This window comes from Anastrepha obliqua, chromosome 4, assembly GCF_027943255.1.
Source record: "Anastrepha obliqua isolate idAnaObli1 chromosome 4, idAnaObli1_1.0, whole genome shotgun sequence".
NCBI lineage: Eukaryota > Metazoa > Arthropoda > Insecta > Diptera > Tephritidae > Anastrepha > Anastrepha obliqua.
This window is the reverse complement of record NC_072895.1, coordinates 96,755,141-96,781,074: the sequence shown is the minus strand read 5'-3', so window position 1 is coordinate 96,781,074 and position 25,934 is coordinate 96,755,141. Positions and strand designations below refer to the sequence as shown.

General features: G+C 37.4%; 2 protein-coding genes across 8 annotated transcripts in view; one reads left to right on the top strand and one right to left on the bottom strand.

The window, feature by feature from the left end:
• Positions 1-25,934, bottom strand: part of LOC129245334 (bcl-2-related ovarian killer protein) — a 76,714-nt gene that overhangs the window by 3,808 nt on the left and 46,972 nt on the right. For all 7 annotated transcript variants that reach the window (XM_054883424.1, XM_054883420.1, XM_054883421.1 and 4 more), the window contains 2 exons: positions 266-504; positions 37-183 (listed from right to left, as the gene is read on the bottom strand). In XM_054883424.1, coding sequence (XP_054739399.1) covers positions 37-183; positions 266-496 — 378 coding nt within the window. In that variant the 5' untranslated portion in view covers positions 497-504. The remainder of the gene's footprint in view (positions 1-36; positions 184-265; positions 505-25,934) is intronic.
• Positions 14,397-16,648, top strand: LOC129244296 (uncharacterized). Its single transcript, XM_054881913.1, has 5 exons — positions 14,397-14,836; positions 15,029-15,151; positions 15,203-15,688; positions 15,783-15,955; positions 16,023-16,648. Exons 1-5 carry the CDS (start codon positions 14,397-14,399, stop codon positions 16,646-16,648), a joined length of 1,848 nt encoding a protein of 615 aa, XP_054737888.1.

Below are 25,934 nucleotides of genomic sequence, written 5' to 3'. Positions count from 1 at the left end.
AAAAATAAGCAAATATAGATTAATAAAAATGCTTACCACCATCACAGCGGGAAAGACGTCACGCACTATGTCCATGGAGGAGGTGCCAAGTATGCTGCGTATGCGCTGAAAGCCCAATTTCTTATTGAACAAGCCAGATCGGCGCAAGCGTCGTCGTATGTACTGGCCACAGATGCAACGACCCTATTCGGTTTTCGAAATTTTAAAAGAAAAATTATTACTATTGACTATCTTTCACGTTTTAAGCTAAGCTAAATACTCATACCTGTGATATGATATCTTGCGTGGGTATTTGCGTCGCCTTCCAGCCGATCGTATAGGACAATTTGCGTGTGACAACGTCGCTCACATTGCTGAGACGACGCCGTGTTATATTCTGATTGACCTCCAACAGTGAGGCAGAACTAAGTGTTGCTGGAAAACTGAATTTACGTCTATTCTGCGCCTGCAACAGGCGTTCGCTTTGTGTGGGAAAGCCGAAATTATCACTGTTCATTTTTTATGCTGAAATAATTAGAAAACTATTTTTTTTTAATATATTTACTTCTATGAGGATGTGAGGGATGGGGATTTTTCATAGAAAAATAAGTAAAATTTCTCATAGAAAAATAAGTATCAAAATTTGAGCGTTTGAATGAATGATAAGAAAATTGTTTGAAGTAATTTGAGAAATAAATATGCGAAATCTGTAGGCGATTTTGGGCTAGCTGAGCGTTTAATATAACTATATATTTATAATAGGCGCGTACGCCCTTCTTGGGTGTTTGGCCGAGCTCCTCCTCCTATTTGTGGTGTGCGTCTTGATGTTGTTCCACAAATGGAGGGACCTACAGTTTCAAGCCGACTCCGAACGGCAGATATTTTTTTATGAGGAGCTTTTTCATGGCAGAAATACACTCGGAGGTTTGCCATTGCCTGCCAAGGGGCGACCGCTATTAGAAAAATCTTTTTCTTAATATAATTTTGGTGTTTTACCGAGGTTCGAACCAACGTTCTCTCTGTGAATTCCGAATGGTGATCACGCACCAACCCATTCGGCTACGGCGGCCGCCAATAAAGTGGTACTAGGCCATTGAAATTTCGCATACAGGTTATATATGACTTATTTAAGAAAAATTCCAAGAATGGATGAAATCGGTCATTCCCCAGGGGTACCTCCCTTGGACATATAGTAAAAATTTTTGAATTTCAGCTTCAAAAATTGCGATAACTTCACGAAAATTGGTAAATATGTTATTCTCGTAATACGCATCGAGGATACCAAAAACAGTTGAAATCGGCCAGTCCCTAGGAGTACCTCCCTTGGACCTATAGTAAAAATTTGGTTTCATAAAATGAAAAATTTGCATATGATAGGCAAAAGTGGTCAAATAATTTTATTATCCAAATATTTATACATATGTTTTTACTGAAACAATTATTTTAATAATAACATTAACTGTACATCTGAAATGAGAGAGAAGTTAAAGAATTATTAAATTCACTTGAATAGGTATATGAATAAGTTCGTGCGGTTTTTTTTCGAAATTTGAATTTCGGATCATTCCCATGGCTTTTAAACGTTTGGAAATGGTTGATTGATCAACTCCCAAAGTTTTTGCAACCTCTTCTTGCGTTTGAGCCGGATCTTGATCGAGCAATTCCTCCAATTCGGTATCCATGAACTTTGGCGGCGCGGCCAAAATCACCACTTTTAAAGCGTGCAAACCACTTCTGGCACGTTCGCTCAGCTAGAGCATGCTCACCATAAACTTCCACCAAGATACGATGACTTTCGGCTGCTTTTTTCTTCATATTAAAATAATGAAGAAGAATTCCCCGCAAAAACACATTATTTGGCACGAAATTCGACATTTTCAAGTGTGGTAAAAATATTGTTGTTTACGCTTCAAATAAAAAACTTATACTGACGTTTGTGCCTTACGACAGTAGCTCTCCAATGAATGTTTGGAAATGTGGATCGATGGAATAATAATCAAGTTACGCCATCTGTTGTAAAACCGCACGAACTTATCCATAGACCATTATATCGGAATCAGAATTATCCAAATCGTATTCAGATCCCCCTGGCAAGTGGTTGAAAATTTGAAGCTCACTTGAAGGTGCAAGCAAATGTATTACTTCTTCTGGTAGCTTCTCTCTTTTCCGATATTTTTCTCTAGCGGATAAAGACAAGCTGGAAAGAAGGGGGTCTGAAGAATTCATTGCTCTATTGAAAACATCAGTCATATTATCTTTTCTTGTATTTTTTCTGAAGATTCCGACACAGATATCTCCTTAGGCCGGCAAAGTAGCTTGCATTTAATTACTTCCTCATAGCTTGGATATATATTGCAATTCCTTTCTTTATTTAACAACCTCATATTGATATATTGTCTTTTGCTTACATCATTTTCAAGTAAAAATGCGAGAGCTTCTTCCGGAGTTAGTGGAACTGCTTCGGGTTTTTTGGAGGAAACAGCTTTTCTTATTTCGCTTTATTCTGCTTGATGCGCAGTTTTCTTTAAAATAAATGCTAAATCACGTTGTTTTAATTTTTTTGCCGCAAGAGTAGTTGCATGAATCAATAAATCAACGTCGTCATTGTTTTCACAAGAAAGATCACTTGCCAGCTTCCTCTTAAGCCGATCTTTTGCATCTGTGTAGCTAACCTTTGGTCGTCCTGCTTTACTTGAACAGAGTTTTTCAAAATCATTCTCAGAAATTTGAATAATAGTTGTTGCGGAAACCCACTGGGGGTATTTCTCTTTAAATCTATTATTCATACGATTACATTTTGATAATTTTTCGCTAAGATATGCTAATAAATTTTGTATTTTTTTTCTTATTTCATCTTTTTTCTTTAAACTTAACTCATTAGTATTAATTTTTTAAAAACCGAATCCAAAACAACATTAGTTTTGCGATCGCCCTCTATACAAACTCCAAGCATTTCTTCGTGTTGGAATTTAAAAGTTGCTGAAAATTACAAATAAACTTAAATGGGGCAAAAACGGGCAAATGTTACATACATGATTTTAAAGAACATACCCCAAACTTCCACCGAACATAAAAATCTGGAACAATACGGGACAATACACACAACTTTCACTCCACAGAACACAGGTTAATACGAAATTTTCGGTTAAAAAAAGCTATTAAACAAAACCCCACACTATACAGATATGACACAATAAACCGCATTTTTTTTCATTAAGTTAAAAAATAGATACCTTTCCTATATTCTTCCATTATAAATTTATTTCTTTTTTTTTCCTTTTTAACTATTATCGAACAGCTGTTTTCTTACAATATTTTACTGAACTGTTTACAAGTTTGTTGTTGCTTCAGAAGCATCATGTTTTACAGCTATATTTAGAACAGAGTTGCCATATCCAAATAATTTTGTGTATATTTTAGACTACTGAAATGTCTCAATTAATACTGCGTACCTATTTTTTTGAAATAAGAAAAAAAAAATTTTTGATTTATGCCAAAATATTTGAATTTCAGACCATTGTGCGTTTGAATGAATGATAAGAAAATTGTTTGAAGTAATTTGAGAAATAAATATGCGAAATCTGTAGGCGATTTTGGGCTAGCTGAGCGTTTAATATAACTATATATATATAATTGGCACGTACGCCCTTCTTGGGTGTTTGGCCGAGCTCCTCCTCCTATTTGTGGTGTGCGTCTTGATGTTGTTCTACAAATGGAGGGACCTACAGTTTCAAGCCGACTCCATACGGCAGATATTTTTTTATGAGGAGCTTTTTCATGGCAGAAATACACTCGGAGGTTTGCCATTGCCTGTCAAGGGGCGACCGCTATTAGAAAAATCTTTTTCTTAATTTTGGTGTTTTACCGAGATTCGAACCAACGTTCTCTCTGTGAATTCCGAATGGTAATCACGCACCAACCCATTCGGCTACGGCGGCCGCTTCAATACTTTTTAATAAAAATTGGAAATTAAACTTTGAATGCCAAATTAATGCCCATAAAATTTGTATCCTTTTAACCATTAGCTCCATTATTTTCCAATTAATTAACGTACAACTACTGTGTCTTACATACAACATTTTTATATACATACAAATAAGACATTTTTAATGACATTATTACGCTGACATGCGTAAGGAAAAAAATCTGCACATACACGCACACGCACACAAAATTGTCACACGACAGGTACCGCAAAAGAAATGAAAAAGACAAGTTGGTTTGCTGTTGACAACACCTGACAAGAGCGGACATTTCATTAAAAATGATACATTGCTAAATTATGAAATTTGCAACAATAATACGAGTAATCTATGTACATACAGGGCCGTTGAAGGAAGTCCAGAGTATTGGACTTAAAAATAAAACTAATGGTTTGTACTCAAAAATAATTTTATGTGCACACATTTTGGCTCAATTCAAACGAACAAATCATAGTTGAAAATTATTCATTGTAACCTTCGTCAGCTTCAGTGATTTGCCACAACCGGTTGAACTAAGAGGCAAGAGTCAGCTTTTCTCTGGTTTTCGTGGCAAACAGAACATCGTTACGCCCATTTTCTGAGTGGGAAGTTCATGTTCGACTTCGACTTACTGTCGATTCTCAATTTCACAATAGCGAGCTTATTAAGGCTTAACTGTCCAGTCTCCGCGAGTTAACCTATAGTTAAGTGAGCATAGAAAGTAGCTGCTTTTATGTGCACGCTCGTTGAAATTGGAATACAAATTTAAAGATAAATTGCTTCATCAATCTTCATCGATCTTCAAGATTTAAAAGATGTAGGTGATGCAGAAGATTATAGTGTAGCTAATAGAATAATTACCCAGAGAGTGTGGGGAGTTGCAAAATGGAATTATTGTAGCTGATTGTGGCTACGAAAAAATTATTTTCAACGCTAATGAAAACGGCAGCTATATTTTTCAGTCGACATTCCCGCCCGGGCTGAAGAGGTTGACCGCGAACTACCTGAGTGGTCGTCATTTTATTTCAAGACCAAATCTCAAAGCAGTGGAAAATAAAGCAAGGAGTTCCGCAGGGTGGTGTCCTTTGCTTTTTGACTTCTATATCTCGAAACTCCCCAAACACGATAATGGCATCGGACAATGACATTGATGGCCTGTGCGGCAAGGTAAACGACTACGTCGCCTGCCTTTTCGCTTCTTTACTGCGACGAACCTACATCTTTCTCCCACGAAGTCCACGGCGACCCTTTTCGCCACCTGAACAAAGGAGGTCACACTGCAACTTAAGGTAAAAGTCGATGACACACCAGTTCCGACTGTAAACAATCCCAAAATTTTGGGTGTAACCTTCGAAGTTTGCTCTCCTTCTCAGCGCATACAGCCGCTATTGGCACTAAAGTCCAGAATTTCAACAAGGTCCTCAAATCGCTTGCCGGCAGCATTTGGTGCAAAGACAAAGAATTGTTGCTATCGACATTTAAGGCAATAGGCCGGCCGGTTCTAAGCTACGGCGCGCCTGTCTGGTCGCCTGGAACCAGTGATTCGCAGTGGACGAAGCTATAAACTTGTCAAAACACTTCCATTAGGACTGCGACAGGATGCCCCCAATACAACATCTACATGACGAGGTCCATATGATCCCTGTAAAGGAGGATTATGAATTGCTCAGCAAGCAGTTCCTGTTAGGGTGTTACCGCAGGTCCCACCCATGTAGACACCTGGAGGAGCCTGAACCACTTTCCAGTCATGTCTGGGAGCTCTTCCTTAAGTAAGCGGACAAGATCCAGAACACAACAGACCGACAATTACTGGATCTGACAGTGTAGACACAGGCAATTAACGACATTCATCGGGTGACTCTTACCACCTTCTTAAGCTACCGACCTCCGCGTGCCATCATCGGAGTCCCACCACCGCCCATTGCGGACGAAGAGCTTGAACTTCCCCGAGAATTCCGCGTAACCTTGACACAATTACGTTCTGGATATTGTAGCAGGTCAAATTGCTACCTATCCAGAATCCACCGTGACATACTAAACATACTATACGTCATGTGAAGGCAGCCCGCACGACACTAACCACCTTTTCACATGCCCTATCAAACCCACTCATCTAACATCCCCTCTCTGGACCCAACCGGTCGAAACAGCAAGTTTGCTGGGCCTACCGTTAAATGAGCCAGACGAAGAGGACCCGTGATTACACTCCACCGACAGGGCAAAGTTACTGCTATAACAACAACAATAACAACACGGCATCTAAAGTGGTAACCTTGGTTTGAAGTGAGTTCGAAATGCAATAATCAACGGTAGTACATTACGACCCTGAATGGGGCCACAAATCTTACGAACAGTGCTAGGCAAGCTTGCTGTTGAGCTAAGCTTGAGACTTCTTTGCCTTGTAAACAAATGAGGAATCATGCCGAAACACGTATTCTCCCGAAAAGCTTGAGTAATGTCATAAGCCTGTGTTTTTTGCTTGCAGCCAAACCACTCACTTATCTCTGGGGGCTTTTTCCGGCGCGAAACGATTCAGTGTCGTAGTTTTTCTATTCTATTCTCCACCCATTGTTCCACTAGCCCCTAAAACCGCGCTATACTGTGAATTAGGCAAAAACACTTTAAAATTATGTCTCATCATCAGCAGTTTTCGGATTAACGCCATTGCTCCAGGTCTGCCTGATGTTTTCCGTGATTTACTTCAACGGCCCTGTAATGTAAAAAACATCATTAAATATTAGCTGACATTGTTTTTGCAATTGTAATGCATAGCGTATACCCTTTCCGGCTGGTTGCGGCTATGCCCGTTGCTGCACGACATGCACATACATACACATGTACAAGCTATTGTGGCGGCGCCCATTTATGGTGGCGCTGTTCGAGGATTTATTGTGCATTGATTGGTGTAAGACGAAAATGGACAATGAGTGAATGTTAGTTGGTTGCAGTGGTGCGCGTGCGGCGCAGCTGGTGGCACGCAAGAATGGTTCAACAAGAATGGCGACATGACCAAAGCAACGTTGGCGGTTGCACATGGCTGAGATTTTTGTACGTAATAGCGTTTTTTTGGAGAATTTAAACTTAGCAACGTAACACATTGCCTGGCCTCAGAGGAGCATCTTTTGCAGTTATTTTAGCCTTTAACAGCTCAAAGTGCTGGTCGCATAGTCATGGTAAGAAAGCTGTCATTAGTTTGTAGTTGTCACTGTAAGCGAGATGTCAATGCAAAAGTGATTTGTTTGGTATGCTGTAGTGACTAAATGTCTGATTGTGGGTAGCGGCATTAAAAAACAATTGTTTCCTATAAAAAAATATGTGCATACAAAAAAGGCGGCAGGTTGCGGGAGACCACCACTGGTAATTCATAATATTAGCTTTTTTCAATAACAAATTTGAACTAAAGCGCAGGTTATGCTTTTTCAGTTGTCTTCTCAACTAAGCTCGTGAGCTCATTCTAGCTTGGAAATTGAAAAGTGGAACATTTTAGCGAGTCACCAGTAATGAATAAGCAACGAAGTTTTAAAAATCCAGCATTTTTATTAATAAAAAAGAGGTTGTCTGTAAAGTCGGTTTACTGACGATAGTTTAACGTGATAACGTCATAAGAAAATACTGATTGAATGGTTGCATTTTTCAAAAGAAAATTTTAATTTTATTTGTTTGATAGATATTTTGTATGGATATAGAGAATGAGTTAACATTAACATAACATAATATACTTTAACATAACATAACATAACATAACATAACATAACATAACATAACATAACATAACATAACATAACATAACATAACATAACATAACATAACATAACATAACATAACATAACATAACATAACATAACATAACATAACATAACATAACATAACATAACATAACATAACATAACATAACATAACATAACATAACATAACATAACATAACATAACATAACATAACATAACATAACATAACATAACATAACATAACATAACATAACATAACATAACATAACATAACATAACATAACATAACATAACATAACATAACATAACATAACATAACATAACATAACATAACATAACATAACATAACATAACATAACATAACATAACATAACATAACATAACATAACATAACATAACATAACATAACATAACATAACATAACATAACATAACATAACATAACATAACATAACATAACATAACATAACATAACATAACATAACATAACATAACATAACATAACATGCTGTTCAAGCAAGGTAACGACGCATGAGCAAGATAACGACGCATTTTTTGGTGCGTGCAGCCGGCTACATAGAATTATAAGACGTTATCACGTCAAAAAATAATAATAACATTAAAACAACAGGTATTATTAACAAACTTGGTTTTATTTTAAATTCTTCAAGTAAATCAAATTAATAAAAATCAATAAGAAGGCATATGCAAATACAAATACTTGAATTTATATATGTATAATACATATGCGCATATACATACATATATACGCTCACTTAAGTAGGAGAGAGCAAGATGCCGAACGTTGCTGTTCGTTTGCTTTGTTTGCTTTGTCGTTCGTTCCGCGCTTTCGCTTGCAGTTCATTCAAGGTAACGGCAATGAGCAAGGTAACGACACATGAGCAAGGTAACGGCAATGAGCAAGGTAACACTAATGAGCAAGGTAACGACACATTTTTTCGTGCGTGCAGCCTGTTAAATCGAATTATAAGACGTTATCACGTCAAAAGCAATAAAGGTACATAAATCGCAATCACATTATTTTCTCAGTTCATGTTTATATATAGTAAGTGCATCTTATCATCATCATCGCCGGCAGACGGTGAGGTATTGAGCTGACTTGCACCAAAAAATTTCTCACTCGCCACACTCGACTCAGCATCTTCTGCTCCATCGAAAGCCTTGCACCGTGTGTTGACACCTTGCTACCAACATCTATAGGTCCGATAGCGCAGCATCTCTAATAATCTGCACGCTTTAAGAACTATCTCATGCCAGGTAGATAGATAGATGAAATGGTTGAATTGCCAGTCTGATCCTCCTCAAGCAGCACTGAAGCGCCGTTTTGATACCCGTTATGAGGCAGATATCTACAGCCAGCCAGAGCTGTTGATATGGAGAAGATTGTTGGGATCTAGGTTGGTAACCTGCTCCAGGCTGTTGAAGAAAGGAGCATCCAGTGATCTTAATCGTCTAGCTGTCAAACCCGGACATTTACAGAGAAAGTGCTCTACAATCTCCTGCTCTGAAAGGTATCCACAGCTTCAGCAATGAGCTTAACCGTAACCGTAGCTTTCCGATCATCCAGTGACCGGTAAATACAGCTACGAGTTTGGAAATTGAATGGCGAGGAGTCCTAAAGACTTTCTGAGTCCTCCAAATATTGTACTGGGCCAAAGGGTTTTCAAAATATCACATGAAGAAATGGAGCACCATCTTTTCTGTGCTTTCCCCTTTAACAACTGTCAGGGGGATGCGGATGACGGGGTAGGAGGTCTCTGCGGCCAATTCAATCCACTTCCTGCCAAGCTCATCAGCAATTTCATTTCCCTCTATACACCTATGTCTTGGAACCCAGATCACAGAAATATTACCTGCACACCAAAGAGATTTGATCTCCTCCTTACAGGAGTTTACTAATTTCGTTCTGCACGATGGCGTCGTCAGAGCCTTGAGAGCGGATTTACTATCGGAGAAAATGTTAAAATCTCCCTCGCTCCCGCGTTCCCTAAGCATTTTGCATAGCTGCAGGATCGCAAAGATTTCTGCTTGAAAAACACAAGCAGTATTCGGCAGTTTAAAGGAGATAGATGAATTGGCTGATTGGAACCGTCAGTGAAGACAGAGGTGCAAGCTTCGGTACGGATTTTCCCCTCGATCCAATCCTGCCTATTTGGAAAGATTGCCCTAGCACGACCCTCAATCTTTAGTTTGCGGATAGAGGGATCTCTTCGAAATTCGAAGAAATACGGTGTTAACAGCCCGAAAATGCTACCATGTCCCTTGAGAGATTGCCTCCAGAGGCCAACCTCATTTAACGTGATTGCACTTTGAGGTGCGATGGAAATAACGTAAAAGTCGATGGGAAGTACGTAAGTGCAAAACGATATTCAGGGCAGCACTGGTGGAAGTTTTACATGCTCCGGTGATGCCAATGCATGCAGTCCTTTACATTCTCCCCAATGTAGTGATATTATAGCCCTTCCGAAGAGCTTCGCACCATACCAGGCATCACAACCTGTGGCTTGAGTCCTCATTTTTCACCGAACATAGATTTGCAGCAGTAGAAGGCTATACTGGTCCGCTTTACCCGATTTTCAACGTGTAGCTTCCAATAGAGCTTGGAGTCAAGTATCACTCCAAAATACCTAACTTCCGATGAAAGTGGGAGAACGTGGTTATTTAATTTGGGAAGTCGAAAGGGTGAAGGTTTATATTTGTTGACTTCGATAGTTATTCTACGTTTCGTTGCAATTAGTCTGTAAAAGACTTGTGTTCATGGACTAAATAATAATAAATGAATATTTAAAATATTATTTTGGGTGTTGTATGGGCTTTGTGAGTTTGGCTTGAGTAGCCAAGAATTTAATCCGATTGTTGACTAGTTTCCCGATAGATAGTCTACTGATCAGTTCATCAGCTTAAATAGCGAGAATACCTCAGTGGTGTCGCACCCACAAAGACAATATCAATATCGATTTGCGAGTAATAACAAAAACAACTGTTTGAACAAGTCAATGTTATTTTAAAGGGTGGTTAAGTTTCAAGGGCCGGTGTTGATTTTGAATAAAATACAATTTTTTTAGGAAATTATTGTCATTTCTCTTTATTATGATAATATTGGTATGGTTCAATTACGTATGGAGCAAAATATCGGCCAAATGGCCACCGCGGCCTCGGCAGCACACCTCCATCCGATGGTCCAAATTTTCGATGACGCTGAGGCATAATTGAGGTTCTATGCCGTTAATGTGCCGAATTATTTCATCTTTTAGCTCTTGAATTGTTGCTGGCTTATCGACGTACACCTTTTCTTTCAAATAACCCCAAAGAAAGAAGTCCAACGGTGTCGTTGACGTTTAGGTGTGGTTCACATTGAACATCGGCCCTTGAAATCTAACCACCCTTTATAATTTCATCTCAAGATCTTGCTACTACTGCTATTTTTTGATGAGGCTTTAAAGTTTTTACGGAGCGATGAAAATGTCCGTGAAAAATACTGCTTACCAGCATAAATCGCTACCCTAAATTTTTAATTGTGATTGGTTTTACATTACAATATAAAATTATTAAATTTTGAGTTTTAAAGAATAACCCTAAACAGCATTACTTTTTTCACCAAGAAAAGGTTAGTTGCTTTCGGATAATTTTGATACGCCGAATTCCGTAAATATTTTTCCGTTCTATATCACAAGTTCCTCAATGATATTGAAAAAATAAAATTTTCCATGACTGAAGGATTCTTTTTTTAATTTTGACGTGATAACGTCTTATAATTCGATTTAGCCGGCTGCAGGCACGAAAAAATGTGTCGTTACCTTGCTCATTAGTGTTACCTTGCTCATTTGTCGTTACCTTGCTCATTGCCGTTACCTTGAATGAACTGCAAGCGAAAGCGCGGAACGAACGACAAAGCAAACAAAGCAAACGAACGGCAACGTTCGACATCTTGCTCTCTCCTACTTAAGTGAGCGTATATATGTATGTATATGCGCATATGTACATATATAAATTCACGTATTGATTATTATTAATTTGATTTACTTGAAGAATTTAAAATAAAACCAAGTTTGTTAATAATACCTGTTGTTTTAATGTTATTATTATTAATTTTTTTATTATATATGAAGGAAAAAATGTATGGTAATATTTACCATATACCTTATAAGATATGTTGTATACTAATATATGTATATAAACATGCATATACATATACAATTTCGCGCAATTTTCCAAAAGAACAAATCTATATGTAAAGATGCATACAAGTCATATGAACATATCAAATATACGAATCTATTCCGTACGCAAGCAAATGTAAGCTAATGTGCTTGAACTGCAAGCGAGAGCGCGGAACGAACGACAAAGAGCACAATCAGTCCCCGCGTTCGGCAACGTTCGACATCTGGCTCTGTCCTACTTGAGTGAGCATATATATGTATGTATATGTGCATATGTATTTAAATTCACATATTTGTATTTGCATATGCCTTCTTCCCATGATGGAAACAATAATGAGGTGGCGCCTATCGTGGTCCCGTTACTTTGCGCTCAGCGAATTTGACAACTAGTTACGTGATTTTAGCTCCAGTATGGCCAGATTACCATTTTCGTAACTTGATTTATCATTTTTTTTTGTTATTTTTATTATTTTTTGTCTCGGAGTTTTAGTTCTTTCTTCATGACATTTTTCTAGTTGTTCTAATTAAAATGTCATGTTTATAATTTTGGAAAATATACATTTTTTAATAATTTTTTAAATAATTCACTCAGTTTTATTTAGCTTTACTTTTTTTTAACATCTGGTGGCATTGCCCGCGAGTACAGGTGTTGTTGGTGTTCTTCTGCTTCCGGCAGTCAAATCTCTCTCTCGCTTCTGCAGTGTTGCCTAGCTTTGGATATAAAAACGCATTAAAATGCCCATTCAAAGAAAATAACCCAACAAATTTTTATTGAATCACTTAAAGAACTTTGTATGCGTGACAAATTGTCTTTAAAATGTGCGTTTTTTTAAATAAATGTGTCATGCTTATGTACAATTTAATTTATGAAGTTTTTTTCTTAAGCGAGACTCTTTTGTTAAGGGAACGACTTTTTTGCTATATTTGAAGTTATGTAACTAGATAAGGTACTCTTTTTGTAAAAATGTCAGTATGGTTTCTTTAGTATTTTCTTGTTTATTTTTACAATGAATATAACTCTTAATGTCCTATTTCTCACTAAGGATTGATGACCGGAAGAAACGATTACACCTCTATGGTTTTAATTCGCATTCAATAAATTCAAAGGCTTTTTAAAATGTGTAAAAAGGTTTTCAATCTTAAGAAGAGTTGAGAGAGGGGCATTTAATATTTTTGCATAACCTTAAATGGAGCCAAAAATTAAATTTGCACTTTCAAATTATCAAATTTTATAAGAGTAAAAAAATTTTCATTAGCACTAAAATCTTCTCAGAGTGACCTTTTATAACATTCTTTCTTTAATAATACAGTTTTTTTTAACTTACAGTTTCGGTAGCTTTAAATTAAACGCAAAAAGAAACAAACACGAAACTTCAAAATTTTCGCATTTTCGGTATAAAAAAACACTAAATTTATTGCGACGAGCAAATGGTTGGCAATACTGCACAACTCAGCAAACGTGACGTCACGTACGCTCTGATGGGCGCAATCTTGTTTCTATCATTCTTGCCTTCTTCCTGTGTGCATGGTAATGAACCATTTCTCTGTTGAGAATAGGACGATGATAGGAAAAGTAGCAAATGAAAGGGAGTGTTTCGAGTGTAAAGTGCCTTGAAAAAGGCAAATCGATGATGGTGCCTCTTAGTGTTGTTGACTTATTAACGTCTGATGCACAATCGAAATTGAACATATCTTTCATGAATTTGATAAATGTTTCGTAATTTTTCACGTTTGTGTAGTTGTTACTTGACCTATTCCATTGCAATTCCATTTACCTCCTCCTCTATATCCATACGAAATATCTATCAAACAAATAAAATTAAAATTTTGTTTTGAAAATTGCGACCCTTACATCAGTATTTTCTTATGACGTTGTCACGTTAAACTATCGTCAGTAAACCGACTTTACAGACAACCTCTTTTTTTTGTCTATTTTTTCACCACTGAAATCTCGTTTCAACCGAAAAAGAATTCAATTGGGCGAAGTTCGGCTCGATTCGGCTTCGGTCTCGAATAGCGGTGTTTTGCTGTTTTCTAAAGAGGTGCAATCCAGCGGGCGGCCCTCCTAACCTCTTATGCACCCACTAGCACTAGTAAAGTCGCTTCTAAGCGAACTGCAAAAAATGTGGGAAATTCTCCTAACCTCTCCCAATAATTAACAGCACCAAAGTGCTTTAAACTAGCAAACGAAACAAATCGTGATGAAAGAAAGTGCGAAACACCAAAATTTAGTTTCTTACAAAAAGATACGCATACGCCATGTAACACGAAAAACGTGCACTCACCACACCAGCGGCTATTGTTTACCATTGTTTACTACCGTTACACCAGCACTTCATTATTCTCAGTCATGCGGCTTACGTGTAAATTGTAAATGAAAGTAAAGGTTTACGATCAACAATAAGAACGGCGACAATTTCCAAAATCAAAACACTAATCGTGGCTTAAATATTCGTTACTTTTACAAGTTTACTTCAATTTCCGTTTGAGTATAAAAACCAGCGGTGCCACAAAAAAGTCATTAGTTTACCAACAGCTAAAATAGTGAAATGACTTCGAACATCCGCTACTTTATTTTCACACTTTGTGCTTCGGCTTACGCGGATGTTTCACATTTCTTGGGCGACGATTACGACTACTATTCGCAGCAACAGCAATTACCAGCATATCCTGTAGCATTAGCGCCACAAGATCCCTCTCTGCCCAGCCTGTATGCGGTGCCTCCACTGCTGCCAGGAGATATACCTGCTAATGGCACGTTTCCAGATCCCGCGGCGCCAACCGCACCGCCAACATCCACACATTCACCCGTAGCACCAGTGCGTCCTTCCAGTACAGAATTCACATTGCCTGAGATTGTGGAGAATCGCAGCGCTAAGAGTGGTGGTATTGGTGGCAGATTTAATTTTATACCATTGAATAATCAGTATTTGACACCCGCAGTGGATCAACCTAATTATGAAGTATCGAAACGACCGCCAAGTTTTGGGTGAGTAAGAATTTGAAATGTGTGATGAAAAGTGATTGAGTGAACAACCAGTAGTAGTGCCTAAGATGGCACTCATGCGCAAGACTATTTGCCATGAGATTAACGTAGATTTATGAAATTTACTATTATTTTAAAATGCCAATAAAGCAGAAAAGTAAATATTCCATAATAATTTCTTTCCGCCCACAGTAGCGGCTACTTTTATCCGCGCCCCACATCCACTTTCTTTCCAACAGCCACCACCACCACCAGTACTACAACTGAGCCGCCCAACCCCATTGTGGTACTTGATCCACCAGATATTCTGCCTTCAATGCAAATGCCAGCCAACAACGATCCTGTAGCGCTACAGCCACCTGTGCAGAGTGGCAACGGCGGTTATAATTATAATGTACCTGCTGGCCCGCCATTTCAGCTGCCACCACCCTCTACACCCGCACCCGTTTATCTGCCATCGGATGGCAACTCTATTGGGAGTTCAGCAGCTGGTAGCGCTTTGCGTCTACGCGTACACGAAATGCGTTGCATGCAACACACTGGTGCCGGCTATTTTCGTGCCGTACTAAAAGTAGACAGCTTTATAGGTGCAGCTCCCGTAGTCGACAATGATTCGAGTGACAAGCGTTGCGAGTTGAAATTGACACGCAGCTATGTTGTGGCCGATATCGCAGGGGATGCCTTTGAAAGGTGTGGTGTGCATGCGTGCGACAAGGATTTGTGTCTGCGCCTGCGTTTTCCTAGCATTCGCGGCATGCGCACAAGCGCGGATGGCATACTGACACTGCACTGCAAGACGCAGGAGCGTGTGGCGGTCAAGACGCATGCGCTCAAAATGAGAGTTTCCAATGACTTGTAAGTACATGCATACATACATATACATACATATGTATGAATATGTATTATCATATGTGTGAATATTTCATATTGATTTCAAATTCGTTTGCAGGCAAGCACGCAGTTTGGGTACATACGCGCACGGCGGCACACAGCTGCCTTTTCGCACGCACGTAGAGCTACTGCGGCGCACAGCCAAAGGGTTTACGCGCCAACTGGATGCGCACAGCGCTGTGCTGCTCGGCGAAGAGTTGCTGCTGCGCGCGCATGTCATCGCAGGCGATGGTAAGACACCTAAAATTTTTCAATTGTTTTTCGAGTACTTCAGAAACATTCTGCCAACCATACACAGGTTGGAATTACACCAAATTGACGGATGTTAATGTGCAACGCGTTTCACCTACCGGGGAACTGCTTAACAATGTTGCGCTTATCACCTCACGCGGTTGCATTAATCCCTCCATGCAAAGTGTTTGTACGCAACCGCCCAGCTTCGATCCGCCACTCGGCCATCGCTTAGCCTTCAAAGCTGTAATGGTTCAGGGTATGCGCAGCGGCGATGAGCTCATCATATCCATGCGCATTACTGGCTGCCTGGAGGCGCACGATTGTCACGTAGATGCCAGCAATTGCAGTGCAGTGAACAATCTGTGGCGCCGCAAGCGTAATGCGAGTGCAAACAGGGCAGAGACGACGAGCCAGCAAAGAGCATCGAATGGAAGCGAAGTATCGGAGATATCACGTATTGCATTCAGAGTTATAATGCCAGGCGAAGGTGCACAGAAGCTTAAAGGTACTGATGCAAGCGAAAGCATAGAGCGTAAAGAACAAGCAGCAACTGTTGCTACGCCATTGTGGGAGAAAACGCATGGCGCTATGTTAGTGGAGTTGAGCGCAGTGAAATTAATTTCCGCTGTGGGTTTTGTGTTATTGCTGACCTGTCTGGGCATTTTCGCTGCAGTAAAGCTGACAAAGTAACAAACGTAATATGGAAATCTAGAACTCTAAGCCCATAAATAAAAAACGCCATCATTAGGATGAATCGTTGAAGTCAAAGAATCCGATGCGGCGCTCCAGTCGGTCAGTAAATACACTCATTTCGGCCACAAAATATCTACTTCATTTATTTAACAAAGAAAGTTAAGGGGTAAGGGATAAACGCTAAAAAAAAACACTTTTTTCATGAATTTATTGCAGCGAAACGGTTCAAGTCAGTTTATTAAAGTTGTTGCATATTATAAAGTAACATTTCAAGAATATTTGATAAAATTTTCATGTAAAAATATTGCAAAATGAGCGAATGAGAGCACATTTACGTAGACGTCTTTTCAAAAATACATTTTGCAGTAGTCAGCATATCTCAGCGTAGAATCATCTGAAATCAAAAAAATCGAAAAATTTAGTTAAAGTATGAGTTAAACTTCCCCCCAACGTTTATTTTGACGATTTATTTTCATTTTCAGCCATTTGGTAGTCCTTTGAAGTAAAAAGTGATTTTTGACGAAAAAATGCCGCCATTTTTTAGGTGTAAAACCACCTTAATATAAAAAAAAATGGCGAAAAAAAACGTTGGGAGGAGGTTTTTTATATGTAAAATATGTGTGCAAAATTTCAAAAGGATCGGTTGAGTAGTTTTCAAATGCCAATGACTACGCACTTAAAAAAAAAGGTTCGAGAAAACCGCGTTTAAAGTTTGTAACGGACTACGCGCGCAACTGCTGCGTCTCGGCAGATGTTTGAGGCGGCTCGGCTTTATGCTCTATAACTTAAAAAGTTTTGCTCGGATTGACTTAAAATTTTAACACGGTATTTTTGAAATGTTTTACTACAATAACATGCAAAAAAACAAATCAATTTTTATCCCTTATATATACGCGTTAAAATTATTGAAACTTATTATGAAAATTGAGCCGTAAGCCCTGGCAGCTAGTGCTCCTTTTTTATTGTAAAATAATAATTTGTTGTTATTTTCCATATATTAAATAAATAAATATTATGAAAATAGTCGATTTTTAAAAATAACACATCACAAAATTTTTGATTTTTTTGGTGGAAATAATCATCCTAATGAGACGAAAAAATTTCAAGAAACTGATTCTATCGAGGATAGAAAAAAAACTTTCAGACCAGACAGGGATTTTTTTTAAAGTAAACCCACGTGAATAAGCCAAAAACGATTCCTGTACTGAAATACAGTATTCGAATCAAAATTACTGTGTGAGCGAGTCTTTGAAAATATTAATTATCGTATGACAACCTGACATTTAAATAATGTAATTTTTCACATATAATTGTTAAGAATCGTACTTTGAATAAAAGTAGGGAGACCAGAAAGAGTCTAAAGCAACTCCTCTTACAGTTTTGAGTAACTTTTTATGATGCCATTTGCTAACATTTTTTCAATTCTCTTCAGGCGAAGACAGTAGTTGGGTTCGATAACACAAAAAATTGTAATAGTTACGCTTCTTTAAATTTTATGGAGATATGTACCTCTCGCAACTTGTAAGCTTCTCATTAAGGACGCACTAATCAGTTCTGCAAATCAAAGATGGATTAGCGCTAACACCTGTGAAATTGCTAGGCAAACATGGCCGAGGCTAAACTTACGTCTGTCCAAGAGCATTAGAAAACTGAGTAGACTTCAAATCAGGACCTTAGTAGGGGCCCTCACAGGACATTGTCTCATAGGAAATCATGCAAGGAGATTTGGCGTTTACACGCATGATTTCTGTCGTAGCTGCATAAATGAGGAGCAATTGGAAACAATTCAACACCTTTTTTGCACATGCCCAGCTCTAGCCAGAAGCAGGAACCCGATTTTTAAAATCCTACTTCTTAACGAATATAGATAATCTCTACACTTTAGGTATCAACAACCTTTTACGCTTTGTCAAAAGCGCAGTATGGTTCAATATGGAGCCCATAGGGAAATGTAGTCCAGCCCCCGCGGCTCACAACGGACAAACTTCGTGGTCTAAGTGGCATCGTTGTCTCTATGTGCGATGCGGCTGCAAAGCCTAACCTAACCTACGCTTAATTTTTGCAAGCAGACGTTCGATAACGCCAAAAATAATCCATTACATAAAAATTCAGAGAACAAAGTGACAGTTCGATGCAAGAGTGGCGTTCGTTTTGTGCTGGAGAAATTTTAGCCAGCAAAAATGCTCCGTTACAAAAACTCATGATGATTGAAATATTTGTAAAAAATTAAAAAAAAATCTTTTTTGCTGAAACTGGTACTTTATACACTTCCGCTCTTGCGCCGACTAGACATTTGCAGTTTATAATCAGAAACGATAAAATAGAAAATTTGCCAACAAAAAACATGAGTATATAAAGTATAATTATGGTTTTTTTTTTTTTGGACAACCCAACAATTTTTAAACAATCTCAGCTGATATCTTTTTCTACCAAGTAAAGGCAAATTTTGTGTTCGTTAACTTTTTTACTCTTTCTGCTTTTTGGGAGAGAATTTTCGCTTACTCTCTTGATTTGGATTGATGACTGATAATCAAAAATGATAGAATAGAGATTGCGTCTTGGCAAAATCGCTAAAAATGAAGTAACGGTTTTCGTAAGGCGTCACCTCAGGTATTAATTTCGCTTTGGCTGGTGATGGTGACTAGTATAAATTTCATACACACACACACACACACTCATACCGTACGGCAAAAAGAGAACATGTACAGAGACGGACATAAGTACAGGCACAATAACGACAATGGAATAAAAATCAAGTTTTTCAAATTACAATAACAAAAACTGTTTATTCCACATAAGTTACGCATACTCATACATTCTAGTTAAAAAATCAAGTTTTAATTATTTGAAATTCACAGTGCTTAAGGGGGTGGTAGGGTTTAGCGCTAAAAAAAACACTTTTTTTTTGAATTTTTTACAGAAATATGGCTTAAGATACTTTAATAAAATCAGTTGCATGTTATTGTACATCTTTTCAATAAGTTTTTAAAAAATATTAATAATAAAATATTGACAAATAAGCCCATGACAGAGTTTTTTTGGAGATATGTTTTTCGAGAGGTGCTCTGCGGTGCCAATCGGCATTCGTCGTAGAATCATCTGAAACTGAAAAATTCGACTTTTTATAATAATGTATGACGTAATAAAGTATGACGTAATGCACAACATTCTTGAAATGATTTACTATAAGATGAGTGAAGAAAAAAATTTCGATTTTGTGACCCTGTGCTGAAATGGGAAGGAGCTTGGTAGATTCAACTGATCTGCACTTTTTTGAGATTTTCTTTCAATATGTTTAAATAAACTGATTGGTCCATAAGACCTTCAATAAATACAAGCTCCCCTACACCTGCAGCAGACATGCAACCCCAAACCAATAATCCTACACCACCGTACTTCAGACTTGGTGCTAGATTTTTTGTAGCGTAAGCTGTGTTACGTTTTGCCACACAGTTATGGGGCAGTCTGAACGAAAATATTAAATTTGCTTTCATCTGAAAATAATACATTGTCCCAGTAGTTTAAAGGCTGGTTTTCAAATTGTTTTGCATATGCCATCCTTTTATTTTAGTTGGTTGCAGATATAGTATGAAGGGCTTGAGCCTAGCCACACATGCTTTGTACCCAGCCTGATGCAGTACTCGTCTAACTGTTTTGGCATGGACTTCTTTGCCAAAATCTTGTTTTAGCTCAGCCGCGATCTGGGTTGATGTAATTTTCGAAACATTTTCCACTTTTCGCACAATTTGCGATCGCTCTCGGTCTGTTAATTTGCGCGTCCGACCACTTCGCTGCGAACTTGGGAAATTCGTTTGCCCTTTGAAAGGGAACAATGATGTGACTGGTGAAACAGCTTCGATCCATCATTTCTGCGATTTCCGCAAGCGACTTTAATTTTTTATGTAAATACAGGGTGGGCCATATAGCGTTTGGGACGTATTGGGAAATATTGAAAACATATTTCCAAAATGGTGAGTCTTCTTCTTTTTTCTGATTTTCTCATCGGTGGCTACGTCATTAAGAAAAATTGTCGGATTTGGGGCTCAGAAAATCCACACGTTACTGTAGAGAACAAAATGCATCCACAACGAGTCACTGTTTGGTGCGGTTTTTGGTCTGGCGGCATCATCGGGCCATTTTTTTTCGAAAATGAGCGAGGAGCCGCGGTTACAGTAAATGGCGAGCGTTACCGTGAGATGCTCAACGAGTTGTTTCCAAAAATTTAAGAGGATAACATGGACGACATTTGGTTTCAACAGGACGGTGCAACTTGTCACACTGACAAAGTTACACTCGAACTTTTGGCTACCGTTTTTGAATTCCGATATCAATTGGCCGCCTCGGAGCTGTGATTTAAGCCCGTTGGACTATTTTTTGTGGGAGCCGTTAAGGACAAATGCTATGCGAACCATCCAGAGACGATTGATGCTTTAAAACACGAAATCGATGTTGCCATTCATGAAATTGGAGCCCAAACAATCGAAAATGTGCTTAAAAATTGGGTTGATCGAATGGCCTACTGTAAAGCCAGTCGTGGCAGTCATTTGAACGATATTATTTTTCATAAATTCATAAATGACAATGTTTAATCTTCAAAATAAAAAAAAAGTTTGAAAAAATATTGATTAGTTTTTTTTTATAGCCGATTCAAAAAGCTAATTTTACATGGCCCACCCTATACAATATCATTTTACGCTGTGGTTCTGTGGCTTCCTTTCCTTTTGAACTCATTGTGACAAAAAATCTTACACAACGCACTAATTTTCACTGATCTTGCACACAAAACTAGTAAAATTTAAGTAACGGTATATTAGAACATATGTTTTGTAAAAAGATTTGCCAGCTATACCCAAAGTGTTAGAAATGAGAAAAGAATGAAAAATTGTGCCTATACTTTTGCCCCCCTGAAAACGCACATTTTAGATTCTAGCACCTTTCTCGTAAAAATATAATAAATATAAAACTAGGGTCAAAAATTGAATTAAAGGATGAATAACATGTAATTGAAATGGAAACGGAGGTAATGTCCTCCTAATGTGCAAGTGTTGTAGTTCCTTAAATGAATGAGGAAAGCTTATTGTGCCTATACTTTTGTTCGGCACTGTATATTTAAATTAATTTGAAACTCCTTTTCATAAGATTTTATTCCGAACCTTTCCTGCACTCTACCTGGGAAAAAACTATAAATTATTCATATGAACTAATCCCGGGTTATTTAAGTAACACCGAGATCTTGAAATGTGCATCCCAGCGTTGACTCAAGGTTATTCACTGTTTACAGTGAGTAGTTTTATCTTATTTTTTACTGTGCTTAATTTTTGTTTAGATAATTGTCAATACATTTACTGAACAAAGCATGTATGGATATATATACGTATGACGTAGATAATAAAAAAATTCCCACATATTTACATTACATAAATAATAGGATAATAGTTTTTGCATCGATAGAAGTTTTTGAAACAAAACAAAAAAAAGAGGTTATCTGTAAAGTCGGTTTACTGACGATAGTTTAACGTGACAACGTCGTAAGAAAATACTGATGTAATGGTTGGAATTTTCAAAACAAAATTTTAATTTTATTTGTTTGATAGATATTTCGTATGGATATAGAGAAGGAGCTAAATTGAATCGCAATGGAATAGGTCAAGTTACATTTACACAAACGTGAAAAATGACGAAACATTTATGAAATTCATGAAAGATATGTTCAATTTCGATTGTGCATCAGACATTAATAAGTCTACAACACAAAGAGGCAACATCATCGATTTGCCTTTTTCAAGACACATTACACTCGAAACACCCCGTTTCATTTCCTGCTTTTCCTATCATCGTCCTATTCTCAACAGAGAAATGGTTCATTACCATGCACACAGGAAGAAGGCATATGCAAATACAAATATGTGAATTTAAATACATATGCGCATATACATACATATATATGCTCACTCAAGTAGGACAGAGCCAGATGTCGAACGTTGCCGAACGCGGGGGCTTTGTGCCTCTTTGTCGTTCGTTCCGTGCTCTCGCTTGCAGTTCAAGCAAGGTAACGACGCATTTTTTGGTGAGTGCAGCCGGCTACATCGAATTTTTCTGTTGAGTTTATTTTATTATACTGTCATTTATATATTTTATTATTATATCATTTATTGAATTATACTGGGGCAAAAGCGTAACCTTTTCAGGGCATTCTCGTACTTCCTCTAATAACATTTCTTGACAAATATAAAATTATTTATTAACTAAGAGTTTAAACGAGTTCCACTTCAGGTTTTTATAAATTTGATAACAGAAAGGAGCCATTCTGTACCCGCAATTATTATTTTAGGGATGAATTGAATGTCAACAGCAGAACAGCGACCGAATCGGTTTGCAACTCTATCAGGCTTGACACTACGGTAGTTCATTTGGTATAAGGAAAATTTTACAAAAACGAAATGTATGGTAAGCATTCCCGAATACTGAATTGTATCTTCAACGAGTATGGTTTGAATATTTAACTCTAATGTTTTTCGCTTACACAAGTGGATTGAAATCGTTGTCAAATCGTTGATAAACTGGCCAAAGTTCAGGGTTGAGTTTGTCAATTGTTAGATGCCATCGGAAATTTTGGGTCTTAATAAGGCAATTCAAACTGCCTTCCTTCAAGCATTAGGAGGTATTATTCGGACAGAAAGCAACACGTCGATCGGTGCGATAGCAATTAATCATGAAATTTTCACTCAAAATTCACTCTCTATTAAAAGTCCCAGTATGTTTTCTATATACACCAGCTCGTAGCAAAAGGGCAATCTTAGCTTAGATACATAATATATTTCCTACTTGGTCTCTTTTACGCTCTTTCCCCTTACTTTAACAGCGTGCTCTCCAGATCGTCGTATGGAAGATTGAAATTTGGATTGCTTTTAAAGAATTTACATTATCAATCTTTCTCGATATAGAAGGAGCTTTCAATAACGCCAATTCGAAAGTTCTTATCAAGTTTCTACTCCAATGGTTGTCGAGTGACATTTTGTGAAATTTAGACGACTATGCTTAAAACCGACTTCTCAGAATTGAAGCACACAACGCTACTGAAAGCCTCTCCTAAATCGGGGGAAAAAGGCCAACAAGAGTGAAACCAAATTATTTCGTGTACTGGTATGAATAGAGTACTTACGAGTAGGCGCACTTGCTAAGCTCTCTAAGAGTTCAGACTGTAGTTGATTTTTGAATTTTATAATATTATATTTGCTAATTTTGTTTAAGAGTGCTGATTCGAACGAGAGCAATGCAATGCCAAACAATAGTAGCTATGTTCATTGATACTTAAGCATTATTTTTTTAGTATTGAAAATTGGCAGCTATGAATTAAGTGATTTATTCGCACTTTAGTGGCTGCTAAGTGAAATGTTCACACTTACTGTTGTGTGTTTACCCAACTGGGGGTGTGAGCACAGTAATAATCACACTGCCAAACGGTGATTACTCAACACGAGCACACGCTTATATTTATGAAAGGGAGGCCTTCTAGATCAACTTTGCCGAAGAGGGTACTTAGGGGTCGAATTTTTGCTTGTTTGTTTAGGGTGAGAAATTTTAACATTTTGGCCGAAAGTGTATTAAATTTATGGAAAATATCATGTATAAAACGACTTGACATAAAATAAAAAACGTGAATTTTTGCAAATGACATCGAACGTCAATCATATTTGATACTTGTGAACTAGACAGCTGCAGTATACAAACAGACAAGCAATGGAGTGCGTAAAAGTCAAAATAATGACTTCCATCAGAAAAATCAGAATTTTTTATAGTAAAAACGATAGATAAGATTAGATTAGATTTGTGAGCGGTTGGACAAGTCCAAGCACTCAGTCAAGAGCCCATTGTACTACACCCAGATAGATTTCAGTGGAAGAATAGAGATAGGAAGATAAAAAGTGGGTGGTAGGACGGATAAATTAGTTTGAGGTCACTGCTTTTTGCTTAGGAGAAAGCTATTTATTTTCCTGTTTGGTTCTTTCCCAAAGCACTTGGCATTACTTAAAAACAAAATTGGATGATTAATTATGCGCCATCATGTACATAATTGAAATTTAGAAAGAAAAAAATCTCTGTTTTAGTTGAATAAGGAACAGGTGGTGTTTAAGTTTCCATAAATCGCCCCTTTTGGCTATTGATTGGATTAAATTTCCTGAATTACTACAGTAATTCTTCTTTATGTAATTCTCAAAGCCTCTAGTTTTCAATGATCAATGAACTGTTACTAGTATTTGCTCAGAAAAGGTAACCAATTAACTTAATATGCATCGAAAAAAATATGTATGGCATATATCGATAGTTTATAGACTCTTTTAATTTTTATTGTATTAATTAATTAAATTTATTTATAGGACTGAAAAATAAAAATGCTTATATTAAAAATTATGTTATAATTATTACTAAATCAAACCAAACTAAACTCGCAAAGTAGTTACTAGTCATCATTAGTGACTATTAGAACCATAACAAATTGTAAAAAAAAAATGTAAGGTATGCATCTAAAGAAATTAATTATAAGTGAATTTTGAATGTCGTTAATACGACTTTTTTAAAGAATTTTTTTTTTATATTTATAACATAAAGATATCTATGCCAAGATTCCACAAGCGACTATCCGCTACAGTCATTAGTAGTCACTAATAGGTTTAGTGGTTATTATCTAAGTACCGAGACTAAGTATATTCAAATCTATTATCGTATAATATTACTGTCATTATTGCCCTCAATAATAAACTAAATAAGTTAAAGTGCAAAAGCAATCAAAACACGCCACAGTTATTAAAATTCTAAAGTCAATTTATTTACGCAGCGCAGCAAAACTAAGCCGCGCGAACACGATAAACACATAATACTACTTATATACGAATATACGAATACACCTAAGTCAAGACACAAAAAAAACAAAAAAAAAAAATCGCAGTTAACTTTCAACAGCTGTTGTCGTTGTCAATTATTTTGGTAACTAATTCACTTCAAAGATAGCAATGCCCCTTGGCAGCAACATGCATACGTCCATGTCAGCAACTTTTTACACCAGACATATGTTGATAGAGTAATTGTAGCTGAATAATAATACGCGTACATATTCAGCTTTGCATTTTGCCGCTATCAACTTACTTCAAAGCACACATACACATATTTCTCAATCAGTAATGTTATCGATGTGCAGCAGTCCCTAAAGTTGTAAGGGGTTAGAATGATAATTCCCTGTTTGTTATAGACTCAGACAGTTAGCAACATGAATACATACCACACT